Consider the following 13,747-nt stretch of genomic DNA (forward strand, 5'->3'; position numbering starts at 1 on the left):
TAAACTATCATTTTAGATAAAACTTAAAAAACGAAAAGAGTATTTTGAATGAAAGTTTGTGATCATTATGAAAGTTTTTATAACAAAAGCAGTTTCTTGGTATCAAAAATTTTCTAAATATTTACTGGGGGGTAAAATTCGTGTTTTTTAAACGACGAGAAAAGAAAAAACTCGTGACGCCAATTTTTCCCTGGAGACTTAGTAGAGCTAGATATTTCTACAGATAGGTCGATAATGGTAACCTTCAACCGGGTACGTTTATTTAGAGAAGGGTAGTTGAACTAGATATCTTGTGAGCGCACTTTTAAGTTGAAAAAACTACAAGAATTGTTGAAAATATTTTTAGAATACTTTTAATATTACTTCTTTGAATTGTTCTCTTTAATTTTTTCCATTTTATAATTCTTGTCAAAAAACTAGTTGCTGACAGGTAATTGTGATTAAATATGATGCCGGTAATTACGACGATGATAACTTAATCGATGCGTTGGTTGGAATGAGACTGTTGTGGAAATTGATCGTTTGCAAGTCTTACCACTTGACCATTCATTTGTATTTTCTCAAATGCCATTTCGATTACCACAGGAGGAGTAGAAAAATGAAAAATAAAGTTTCATTCTGTACTAGCTATGGTTTCTTTTAGTCTTGTGAAAAGAGCACCGGCTTCCTGTGAAGGGGATTTGGCCACATTGTCTTTTAGCGCAGACACGCCAGCCCGCTGGGATTAACCTTTAATTCTATTCACAAGCAGCCCCTGGTATAAAGTTTTTTCGCCTTCGCCCTGAACGAGCGTGGTTCTCTCGCGTGCGCAGCGTCAATGGAAAAGACGAGAAGGCCGTTTTTATGCTTTTCCTCCTTTTCCGAGGGTATACGATCGCGAGCGCGATGTTTTATGTGCTCGGCTCGCCCAAGTAATCGCGCTATACAAACGTGCTTGCGTCGCGCGAGTCTATGGCACTCGCTTGTTTCGTTGCATTCTACGTGCTTCTTATCGCGTTGGAAAATTATTATCTATAGACGCGGCGAGCATCGTGTCTCGAGTCGACGCGCCCATAGATAGATCACGGGGGTGTATTTGCATATCCACTTGTCTTCTTCTCGAACTTCCATGGTCACGAGTTTATTGTAAAAATGTTTGTCGCGCAAAAGTAGACGCTTCAAAATCGAGCTTTTGCTCCGGGAGCGCGTAAAAGTGAGAGCAGACGAAGAAAAAGAAAGCGTCAAGAGAGAGAGAGAGAGAGAGAGACGAGCAGTCTTTTTCGAGGGTACTAAATTTAGAGAGGCAGCACATAGGTATATATAGCTGCACGAGTTGCCAGGGAGAAACGTGCTGGCGCACAGGTCGTAGGGGGTTGAATCGAAAATTGCGAGCTGCCGAGAGAGGATGTCTCTGCTGCGCAGAATCCTGCTTAACGATCACAGCAGGTATCTAGTACCTACGTTGTATGTATGTGTGCCTGTGTGCGTATGTGTGTGTGTGTTTGTGTGTAGATGTCTGTGTACGTAGTCAGCGCGTAAACATACACAGGGGGAAAGTATACGTTCGATGCGATGTAGGTGTAGGTATGTAGGTGCAATGGTATCCAAGCAGCGCCACACCGTTCGACTACTGCGATCTGGGTCAAGTCGTTCGTAGCAGCTCAGGAGTGTGTGCTCCCGAAAGACTACTCGGGCTCGCGCTACTACCTCGCCTCGGCTCCGTCGCTCGCAGCAGGACACAAATAGTTCACCTGTCCGTGAAAAAAAAATGTATATTGCAATTCTGGCGGCTTTATAACGTACACCCACACAGAAAGACACATACTGACGACGAGGCACACAGCTTCTAGGCGCGCGCAGCTCAAGTTGTATCGAGCGCTCCGAGCCCTTACCTTCCTTCCCGCGTCCGCAGCTCTCACCTAAACCTTTGCTTCGTGCAGTCTACCTAACTAGCTCGCGCTATTTTTCGCCCCTTTTTTCATCGTTTCTAAACAAAAACCTTCCATGGTCCATACTCGTCCCACTCGTCGGGTTTCATCCCTTCATCGGAAAATCAAAATTTAACCATTCGACTAAATTTCCGTCCAGTATGATTTTGCTAGTATTTTCAAAAATCGAATGAAAATAAAGGGACGGAAAAAAATGTTCAAAGTTATAATTCAAGAAGAAGTAATAGGTCCGTCAAATGGTTGCTTAATATAATGCACGATTGCAACAGGAGAGCGAGTTTAGTTGGCAAGTTAACAGCGACACCGCTGCTCTTTAAACTCGTAATATTTTTGCTTGTCTCTTTTTTACTGTATGCTCCGATCTAAAATCCTGACGATGTTGATTCATATACGTATGTTATAATGGCGCATTACAAAAACGTGTGACCAAGAGATAGAGAGAGACGCGCGTAGGAGAGAAAGCGTGACTGGTGAGCTAATTTTCGTTGGGCAAATACGAAGGAGCCGCGCAACGTCTCCAAGCCGGAGAAGATTTTTGTACGTTGCATCGGATTTGCGATAAGGTTTCTTACTCCAGCGTCGACGCGAGCTTAGAGCTCGGACAGAGTCGCGAATCGCTGGGGCATCGGTATAAAACGGCCCGTGAGCGAGCATCGAACTTGGCAACCTCTGCAGGCACTCGATGTATCGAAAGCCAACTTGAATTTTGGACGCATTAAACAAGCGAGGAACTCGTTCGTGAATCAAAGTCGCTTCATACACACATTTTGGATCGTCGAGTGAAATGATACAAAGACGAAGCGAGAGCTTGGATATGAAAGAGCGAGCAGGATAGAGATGCATCGCAGGGGGCTTAGGAGCTGCGAAACGAGCGGCTCGCTCCACGGCGTAAATTATTTCGAAAACGGGTGCAGGAAGCATGGCAGTCCGCAGGAGCAGCGTTGGCGGCACACGTCGGCAGCAGTGCTTTTGTGGGATCCTGTATTATATCGCAAATACACACTCCGCTCTGCGGACTGCGGTCTTTCGTGGCAGCAGGAGCTACGAGCTGCAGGAGCCCAGGCCGTTATGTGCGAGCGAGCTTGGCCGCCGCAGCAGCAGCTCGTTATACGTGCTATATCGGCGCGAGTCGTGTACGTGTAGCCGTGTATATAGCTGTGCAGCTGTGTGTAGAGGCAGGCGAGCGAGTGCGATTGCGCCGCGTCTAGTCTGCTGCGTCTCTCTGTGTGTGCGTCTCCTGCTCTCTCTCTCTCTCTCTCGCTCCGAGCTTTAGCTAGCTGTGTACACACGAGCCACCTGCGCTGTGTGGGCTGCAGCCCGCGAACATCGTGCTCCGCTGCCTGCAGCCTGCGCGTCTGCCTGGCTACACACTTGACTTGGCCAAGGGTCGATAAGGTCGCGTTTGCGCGCCAAACCTGCGCCCCCTGCGCACCCCCTTACCCCACCCCGCCGAAAGCTCTCCCGCAGCATAGCTACTACGTACGTGCCAGCCGAGTGAATTAACGCCGCCACCGACTATATAACCGAGAGCAACGAGTGACGACTGAACCGCGATTTGTACACCTACGCGCTCGCACACATGACTAGCGTCTCTGACGCAACGCAATCGTTTCGTTTCGTTTCGTTAAAATCCGAGGCTTTGTTTAAATAACGTTCTCACGACCTTTGCTTCTTCAGCTTTTCCATCCGGAATTTTTGCCAGCGCGCTTTTATCGCCGAACGAGTCCTGTAACGCACTTCGAGATATTACCACACGCCATGATACATATATGATCGTTCTATTTCAGCTCTCGGCTCAAGATCAGGTTATTGATGATCGATACGTCGAGCTACCTTAGGTACCTGCTGTTGAAATCTCTTAAATTTTACATAGGACTTAGAGACTTTAATGTATGCGTGCGCCACCGACGTGTGTGCGTAGACGCGTCTAACAACATAGAGTATGCACACTCCATTCGTACTGATTAGTCTGATAAATATCGAGCACAATATGATATTGGGAAACTACCCATTATTTGCGAATACGACATATCGTACGAGGACATATTTTTCCAACATCGTCATTGGTGTCGTGCTATACGCTCAAAATAACCGAACGCAAATGCACAAGTACGATATGGAAAAATAAACATTGTCGTGGAGATGTCGTGAAATAATGAAAATGAAAATTTTCCAAGCGCATCGATCAGCAGAAGAGAGACTTTGAGCGAAGCAGATACGAAGCTGCAGAGGAATATGTGCGCGCTGGAATAACGTGTGCTGCACGGTGCGCGCCTGCGTAAGGTATTTATCGATCGTGCCTCGTCAATGATGCATATACACCTTTCGCGTAATCATCCTAATTGGCCCGCAGAAGTAATTCGCCCGCACTATTTCTTCGTGGGCATTGAATTTCCCAACGGTCATACATGTGGATATAATTAGACATGTGTATAGTCTGCAACTCACGTGCGGCGCGCAACTTGAGAGACACACACACACACATAGACGCACAAACATACCGCACGATGCAGAGAGTTCGTCGATAATTCATCGAGGAGGCAGGCAGGCGACTGCAGCTGTTTAGCCGATTTTTCAGGCTGCGAGCGGCAACTCGCTCGCGTCTGTAATTAATTCCAACGGATAGAGAACGAACTGCGGGAGAGAAGCGCGAGCAGCCAAGGATCGATCGATTATTATTATTCCACCAATCTCGTCTGGCACTTACATTAAATCGGTGAAATTTCTGCATTATCGCGAGTGCATTTTTTCCCCCGACTAAACAACGGCATGCGACGATGGACTGCTCGACAAAGTTGGCTTTGTAATGCGAACAATCATGATGTGCCTCGCAGAGCTAGGTCGTAGCGCGCCTGTACGACAAGAAAATATGAGATACAGCCGAGTGGCGGCGAATGAAAATTTTACGAGCATAAATATTCGAATAGAGAGGAGTCTGCGACTGCACGACGAGCTGCAGCAGCCTCGGGAGCCGTAGTAAAGCCGAGCAGAGAGAAAAAAAGTGAATAGAGGTAGTGATATTGCTCGCGAGTCGCGCAATGACGAAGCGCTAGCGTATATATATATGTATGCACCTTATAGCTGCTGTATGCGCGATCGCGCGGCGGACGCAGCGGCAGCGCATACGCAATAATCACGCTTGGTCACGCGCTGCTAGTCCACAACTGCAACGAGTCTACTCCAGCCCACTCTCTCTCTCTCTCTCTTTCTCTTTCTCGCTCGCTCGCGACTGAACACTATAAAAACGCTCGTTATCCAGTCCAATCGGTCTGATGCACCGCCAATTATGATGCAACGACGATGCGCCGTAGTACACAGCTGCATATTTTCCCAATTTCAGTCCAAACAAATTTCAACTTTGACGAACATAATTTTTACAAATACCTTTGTGATGATCGATTTTTTCTCGGCTTGCTGTAAAAGCATGGTTTATCGAATTCATCTTAGAATTGATTTAGTCAACTCGACTGATTGATAATAATGGCAAACATTTTTTCAAGTATTCAACTCGATAGCGATCCGCAATACTTTGCCTACTTATCCTCGGGGAAATGAATCTTCAATTTTTAGTGACAGCAATAATTTGTTTCGAGCATCTATGGTATTATTCGACAGGTCATTTTCGAAAACGATCTCAACTTGATAAAGATCAGCTATACACATCAATGCTAAAGTGAAAACAGCGCGAGATCCACCGACATCTTTGCTAAATGTCATCGCGTGCAGATATATGATGGTTTGATCAATAGGCGCGATAGTCATTAGTCAAGCAATGTCGAAGTCGACTTCGGAGGCCCTGATACGGTCAATTTATCCGAGTTGCTTTCTCCGCTCAGTACAGACGCGCGAGCATGGATCACAATGATGTGCGCAGATATGCGCGCCGCGATCCTATGGCTCAATGCATATGCGCCTATAATGTAACATCCTCGACTTGGTAAAATACGCGTTCCACGTACGTATATCTCAGTAATGAGGTTAATTATGAGAGAATTCGCGCTTACAAGCATTCATAAATACTATTCACGTACTTGCCGTGCGGCTTATTAAAGGCACGATCTTTGCAATAACATTTATTGCCACCGACTTGCCAACGTATGTACCTACACAACCAGCAGTTCATACTTTTAGCATAAATATCAGCGGATTGTCCATTTCGAATTGCAAACTTCTCATATGTTTACAGTCGTGACCTGCTTTCTTTGCGGCTTCTCGACGAGTGCTAGCCAAAAATCTATTGTTAAGCCAAGGCTCGATTATTCGCTGAGTTTCTTGTGCTATCTTTTTTCTTTTCCTTATTTTTTTGCTCAACGATGTCATTGGAGAGACTCATTTGATAAGGCAAACGCAATTAGAAATATTACACTGCCTATAAATGAGAAGCGAAGATGCCTCGATGCCCGGAAATTCAATCTTTTGTATTATAAGTGCTATTGATAACGGTATCAAATTACTTTATCGATAGTTTTCACTAAGAGGAATGCTTCTAAATTAAATTACATCACAAAAAATATTTTAAAAAAGTTAAGAAATATAATTTAAAATATAATTTACTCGTATAAATTACTTCGATATCTTCGAGTGCCACAAGTGATTCAGACCAATGTAGTGTAAAATTTGAACGTTTGGATGCCTTAAAATCCTGACAAGAATTCGTAATTAATTTTGAGGCCATAATATTTAAAAACCGCTGCCAATTCATTGGCAAAGTGCTTCCTCATAAAAAATTATATTAATGAAAGGGTTTGGTTATTGAAGGGAAAATTCGTATTTCATTTTTGAATTTCAAATTCCGTTTTCTTTAATGCATACGAAAATCCTAAAAAACTTAAAGATTTCTAGAATTTCGTGTAAGATTACCTATTACACTTTTATCTTAGCCAAATAGCCGAGAAAACAAACACACACACACACACACACACACACACACACACACACACACACACACACACACACACACACACACACACACACACATACATACATACGGACATTTGTTGAGAATTCAATCAAGTTTACAAATATGTAAACCAAATTGTCCTGCGAGGTCTGGTTCAAAATCTCGTTTTCGAGCCTATCACAGAGCTTCCTCTATGAGAAAGCAAAAGTACTCTTGAAAAGTGAAAAAAAATTGTTTTTCAAGATTTATTGAGAATTTTATTGAAAAAACAATTAATTATTTCAATACATATCAGGAAACCTCCTTCACTGCAATATTAGACTTTTTAAGAAATAGCTATTCTTTTTAATCAGAAGCATGGAGAAATTGTTTTACTGACAATAGATAATTAGACTTTATGGCCACTTTTTTGCAATTTTCAAACTTTTTAATATTAATAATAAATAAAATTATAAAAACAGTTCTAAATAGGGTGATACATTTTTATGAATCTATTTGATGGACAAAAATAAAAATATTAGAAACTAATATGAAAATTGATGAATCTATTATAGACACTCGGTTCGTTATAATTCACCGAGTAAAACTTGAGTTGAAAGTAGAAACGTAGCTGTCTGATTGAATTTTCCATAAGCTGTGACTGTTGTATGAGATTAGACTGGAGTAAAAGAAGCAACGACTGGGCTATAACATCGGTCGGCCCATTGTTAGCTTTAGTTCATGTAGGTATGACCGATAATATGCTATATCATAGTGCTGGTAATTTTAGATGGTTCTTACTTATTACGATCTATCTATAGCCAATAAAAGCTATAAGTAAATTCATTTTATATTCATAATTTGCACTTGTAAGAATATTCTTGTCGGAACTAGTATATATTTTCCATACTTATATAAATTTATAAAACAATCCTAGTTTGTATCTTTGTTTGTATTAAAAACACATTGGTTTCTATTTCCATAAAGACCCATTGACACGAGCGCTATATATATTATGGGAGTATTTTGAAAATTGTGGCATGTATAAGGACAAAATTTTATAGATTAAAATTTTTTATACTTCATAAGCAACTTATAATAATATAATTAAAATAACAACAGTAGAAAACTTTGCATAAACGCTTATTATGAAAGGTTCATATGCCCTTGAATTGCATTGAACTTTTCAAAAACGTATTAAAATATTCTTATATCATTTTATAAGAAATAAGAAAAATTATATGGACAATTCCTATTTCCTACTGAAATTAAATGCCAATATTATTTTTACGCAAACATGAAAAACTGACTACCACTTTTTTCATGACATTTTGCCGAAATTTATGTTCATTGTGGAAATTTCAAACATTTTTAACTTATTGTTAGTATAGAGTGATTTAAGAAAGTATGAGAGGGTGGTTTTTTTGGAAATTTTCATTATGTATGAATGTATTTAATATAATGTAAATAAATGTTATCACAAAATTTAATGAAATTAATAAAAATATGACGATAACAGGCAACAGACTGGTGGTTAAATGACATGTATCTTACGGTTCCCTTGGGGCTTCCTATCAACAGCAACCCTGGTTTAGCAGCGAAACCAAGACAGATCTCTAATCAACAAGATGCTGCTATTTTTCTCGCACGTTACATCAATGAGCTCCTCGATTATCAAGAAATTCTCGACAGGTATGATCTCAATATGAAGGAAATAATTACTCTGTTATTTCTTCTAGAATTCAATTTTTAGTTTTAATTTTTTCAAATCATTATCAGTTTTTTTACCTTTTTTTTCTTTTTTCTCAAAACGTACTATCACAATTAAACTTGAATTATTGTGAAAAATATTCATACTTTAATGAATTGTTAGACGTGAACTAGAAACCGAAAAAGTTAAATCAAAAGACGGGAAAATGATGCAGCCCCTTTGCATGGAACAGCACTATCAAATGTTTCGTTTATACCGAAGACCAGGAATAAAAAATGATGAACATGTACATTTGGATAGAAATAATTCTGGTAATCACATAATTGTTGCCCATCACAACACAGTAAGTTTATTAAACAATTGTTTTTAGGAATGTAGAAATTAGCTTTTATCTTCGTAAAGCATTTTTCTCATAAAATATTACTATCTTTCAGTTTTACAGTGTTGCCGTAAGAGCGCCAGATAGAGATCGAATAACCATAGAGGAATTAGCGCAGCAATTTTTGAAAATTATGGAAAAACCAGCTGACGCAAAAACACTACCTGTAGGAATTCTTACAACTGCAAAAAGACCAGTATGGGGCAAGGCTCGCGAAGAACTGATGAAGAGTAAGTCGTTTTAGTTACAATTTTTTTTCATCTTGCTTAAAATTCAATCTTATATTTGAAAATTGTATCGTCACATGAATTAGTAATTAAAACATTTTATGTAAGTGTAGAAAATACTTCACTGTTGAACAAAATATCTCGATAAGACTTGTAATAGTCTTACCATTTTTTACTGAACACGGTTTGATGTTGAATTTCGATGCGAAACAAACATTTCATGAAAATATGCTTCATGCGTCGTGTTTTCCAGAATTTTAATTTAAATAAACATTAGGTTGAATTTAATTCTGCACAGCGAGGAAACGACAGAACCATCTACTTCGCCAAAATTACGTTTCCTTGTTGTTGCAGAATTTACTTAAGCCGGTGTATATAGTAAAGGTAATTGTGTTAAAATTAAATGTTCCACAATTAGCAAAAAAAGTAAATAAATAAAAATAAAAATTGTGGATGCATATTGTATACGCGAAATTAATGTATCAAAATTTTAATCAAGGCAAATATTATCTTCATACCCTAAAACTTTGATGGGTGATAACTGACATATCATAGTAATTTACTCAATTATAAAAAAGTTCAATGTTTTTCCCAAAAATTGAGGCAATACTATCCTTAAATTTGAAAAATCATTTTGTAACTTTGTCTATAATTGAAAAACTTTATTTTAGATGAACGAAACTGTCACAATATAGAACTAATAGAAACCTGCCTATGTATCGTGTGTATTGATGATGATGCGCTACCAACTACCTTCAACAATTCCATTAAAGAAACTGATAAGTGGCTGAACAACAGAGATTATGCAAATGTTTTACATCATATGCTTCACGGAGGTGGTTCTCAATACTTTGGTGCCAATCGCTGGTTCGATAAAACTGTTCAACTTATTCTTGGAAAGGTTAGTCTTAATAGAATCGTATTTTTTCTAAACGTAATCATATTACATCCGAATGAAGTTTGGTGGGATGTCTGACACGTTTCCTGATATTTCTTCTCAATATTTACCACAAAGATTGTGCTCATATCTAAAAAACAACAAAACATATAAGATCTTTCGGAAATATTTTATGTTAATTTGAGAAAATTTCTTTTAAATTATTCTTATACAGGTCTGGTGTTTTTTAATATAAACAAAGCCAATAAATTCCTTGACTGCTAGAGTAAAATAATTACTTATTGTTTTTTCAATTAAACGTTAAAATCGCTCTTTATTTTTTAACGGTACTTTCTTGAACATATTAGAAGGAATCCAAGCAATCTATGCATCAATGTCATAAGAAATTATCTAATTTGGCTTTAAAGAAGTATTTTTCAAACATTTTGTTCACATTCACATGCAGTTTGAATACATTTTTTTGAAAATGTATAAAAAATTATACTTGAGGAATTTTCGAATAAAAAAAAAATTAATTCACCGAACTGATAGAAAAAAATATCACTCTTACCCTTTAACATTATTGTCATAAGTGAGAGTGGGTGAATAGTCGAGAAGACAAGTTGATGAGTTGTTATCGGTGTCAGGGCCTGCAGCAGTAGCAGCAGCAGCAGCAGCAGTAGTATAGTAGTAGTAGTACCGATGGTGAAGAGTTGCGTTCAAGACGAAGTGCTCACCACATTATTTGCGAAAGGCCCGCGCCGGAGCGACGTCGGTGTTCCTTGCTCCAATAATGAGTTACTTAATGAATGCACAAGATACTCAAACGCTTATAGCGCTGTAGCTATAAGCTCAGCCCGTACAATAAAACATAGTTGGCTGGCTCGCAATGCACTTGTAGCTATAGAGCTATATATATGCATGTCGTTATGCGAAGCGAGCGAGCGCCTCTTTAACCTCGATCGGAACCGCAGCATGAATGCGATTATCAAATAGTAATTCCCGGGGCAGTGTTATTGCCCTTGGTTTTTCACATTAATCGTACAAATCTGACTACTAATAACTGTGAATAATACTTTAACTGATTCTATTATTATTCTATAATTTACTGTTTTCTATTTTAAAATATTTTTGTAACAATAACACATTTTTGTCGTCATAAAAACATGAATAAAATTTGTAAGAGGAATTCCAGTCATTTCGACTCTATAAATAGCTAATCTTTGTTTCAATTGCATGCAGAGAAGTAAAGAAAAAATTTTATGATGTGAATTAATCTGAGCTATTAAAAAAAGGGAACGTAATTTACATAAAAGTGAAAAAGCTATTTACTTGCACCATAAAAATCCTATAAAAATGAATGAAAATTGAGCAAGATAAAATACAAATTATAAAATGATGACTTTCATGAATCATATTTAAATTAAACTCTTTTTAACCTTTCATATTAATGATTTTCAAATGATTAAAAACGATCAGTCGAAGGCTATCTACCTTTATTAATAATAATTTATACATTATTGACCACGATGATAATTGAAAAATTATTGCATTCATAAAGAGCAAGAAATACGAGCAAGTCACTATAATTATTAATGTTCATTCGCTCCGTAGGATGGTCTGTGGGGTCTGTCTTACGAACATTCGGGTGGTGAAGCTCCTGCCATTTTTAGCGTATTCGAAAGGTTAACCGATCAAGTCGACGAGATGCCAGCACTGGAGCACAACATGATACCATCGCACTTGCCAGATCCAGAGAAACTCGAATGGTCGCTGTCCGAACAAAGCCGTAACGATATTCATGAAGCAATGATTGCTATAGATGCGTGAGTTTGCAAACCCTCTTCCTTAATTCCTTAGAATTTTATCATTCCGAGGGACAATATCACTGATCGGCTTGACTGATCTGATATCTCGAACAAAATTCTTATGCCCACAACTTTTTCATTATTACCAATCGCATACCTATATTCTATTCACAGTCTAGTAGAAGATCTTGACATTTGTATACTTTGGTTCACTGAATATTCAAAAGAATTCATTAAAAGCTGCAACATCAGTCCCGATGCCTACATTCAGTTGGCTTTACAACTTACCTATTTCCGGTAAGCAATTAAGAAGTCTCGAATACTTTGCTCTTTATTAAATCATTCCTAATGTTTTTTTACTTGACAAACATTGTCAATAATTGCAAAATAAAATAATTCGTTTAATTATAGCCTCCACAAACGTCTAGTAGCAACATACGAAAGCGCAGGTATCCGACGATTTCGCAAAGGACGAGTGGACGTAATTCGAGGAGCAAGTCCCGAAGCTCTGAGCTGGGTGAAGGCTATGTGTCAGGACGATCCGGAGGTACATTCATCATCATTGGGAAACTCACAAGATGAAGGCATCAAAAGAGTTCAGTTCACCCTATACAGTGTAACTGACCTAAACTCTCGATTTTATTGTCCTGTAAACTTTTATGCGTGGGTGATTCTCTGACGAATTAGAAATATTGACAAAAAATCTACTTTTTTATCATGAGAACGAAATTTCTCGGGTGCCTCGATGCTTTTACAAAAATACATTTAATTTTTATCGAGCTAGCTTATTTTCATCGCGTCCCACGAGGCTTGAATTTTAAATTTCTTCTTGATAAAAAATCAGTTGAATTTACTTGCTGTAAAATTACTTTAAAAATAAAGCGATAATCCCTAGAATTAATTTTTTTGTGCTAACGCCATTTTTTGAGAATGGGAATAAACGCGCTCAATGATGCCTTTAGATTAAAAATTTATATACATCACAGATTCAGTTAATTATTAATCAAAATATTTCAAAAATTCGTACGCATTTGACACATCATTTTTGAAAAAGAGCACGAAATTTTAGTAAAACTCATTACAGTTATCTTCTTCGGTTAGAGCTGAAGTTTATTGTGTCGCTTGAAAGACAACTTCGTACACCTTGTATCAAGTTTCATTTGATGAGACCGGGTAAAAATTTATTGTGTGCACAATTATTGAATTTTCACACGTTTATCAATCTTTATATCACATTTCCTACGTTTAAAAGCACACAATCAAAATTATTCCTCATTTTTATCTGTCTATAAGAAAACATTTTACGATAATTATTTATTATATGCGCCCAAATTTAAAAAAGTCTTGATCTTACCAATTAAATTATTCTCTGTAATTCGAAAGGTTCATTTTTATCAACAACTTATACGTACATTTGAGACCCAAGCTCCCATTGCAATCTCAATAATGAATTATGAGATAATGTAATACTGTCCACTGTATATTTCTGTAAAATCTGAGATTTCAAATTATATAATATCGTCCAGTTACTATTCTACATCTTTCAGAATATTCCCATTAAATTTGTTTTTGATTTGACAAAGAATCACTCATGGTAATTATAGGTGTTTGTAACAAATTAAACGCATAATTGTCAGAAAGTATATCGGAGTAAAATTTTGTAGGAATGAATTTTCTATTTATTGATAAATCCATTATTCTGATTAAATTTGGAGCGGTTTAAACAATTTTTTTTAGATTTATGACACTCTTTTTATTAACAATTTAAAAGAATTAATAGACTGTTTTCTAAATCGTCTATTTTTCTATTTCTCTTTATTTATTCTTTAACTCATCGTATTATTTACATTTTATATTCAAAATGAGCACGCATATATCACTAAAAATAATTTTAAAATTCATTTCAATATTTTAAATAAGACAAATGCCAAAGTAATC

The 13,747-nt window shown here is 37.8% G+C and overlaps 1 protein-coding gene across 1 annotated transcript in view; it reads left to right on the forward strand.

Annotated features, from left to right (window-relative positions):
- The window catches only part of LOC106651602 (vesicular acetylcholine transporter), a 30,180-nt gene that overhangs the window by 14,226 nt on the left and 2,207 nt on the right, over positions 1-13,747 (forward strand). The window contains exons 4-10 of the mRNA XM_023462289.1: positions 8,327-8,499; positions 8,681-8,861; positions 8,953-9,127; positions 9,796-10,025; positions 11,616-11,827; positions 11,984-12,106; positions 12,221-12,425. Coding sequence (XP_023318057.1) covers positions 8,327-8,499; positions 8,681-8,861; positions 8,953-9,127; positions 9,796-10,025; positions 11,616-11,827; positions 11,984-12,106; positions 12,221-12,425 — 1,299 coding nt within the window. The remainder of the gene's footprint in view (positions 1-8,326; positions 8,500-8,680; positions 8,862-8,952; positions 9,128-9,795; positions 10,026-11,615; positions 11,828-11,983; positions 12,107-12,220; positions 12,426-13,747) is intronic.

The sequence above is a fragment of the Trichogramma pretiosum genome, unplaced genomic scaffold, assembly GCF_000599845.2.
Source record: "Trichogramma pretiosum strain Unisexual culture from Peru unplaced genomic scaffold, Tpre_2.0 scaffold9, whole genome shotgun sequence".
NCBI classification, from domain to species: Eukaryota; Metazoa; Arthropoda; class Insecta; order Hymenoptera; family Trichogrammatidae; genus Trichogramma; species Trichogramma pretiosum.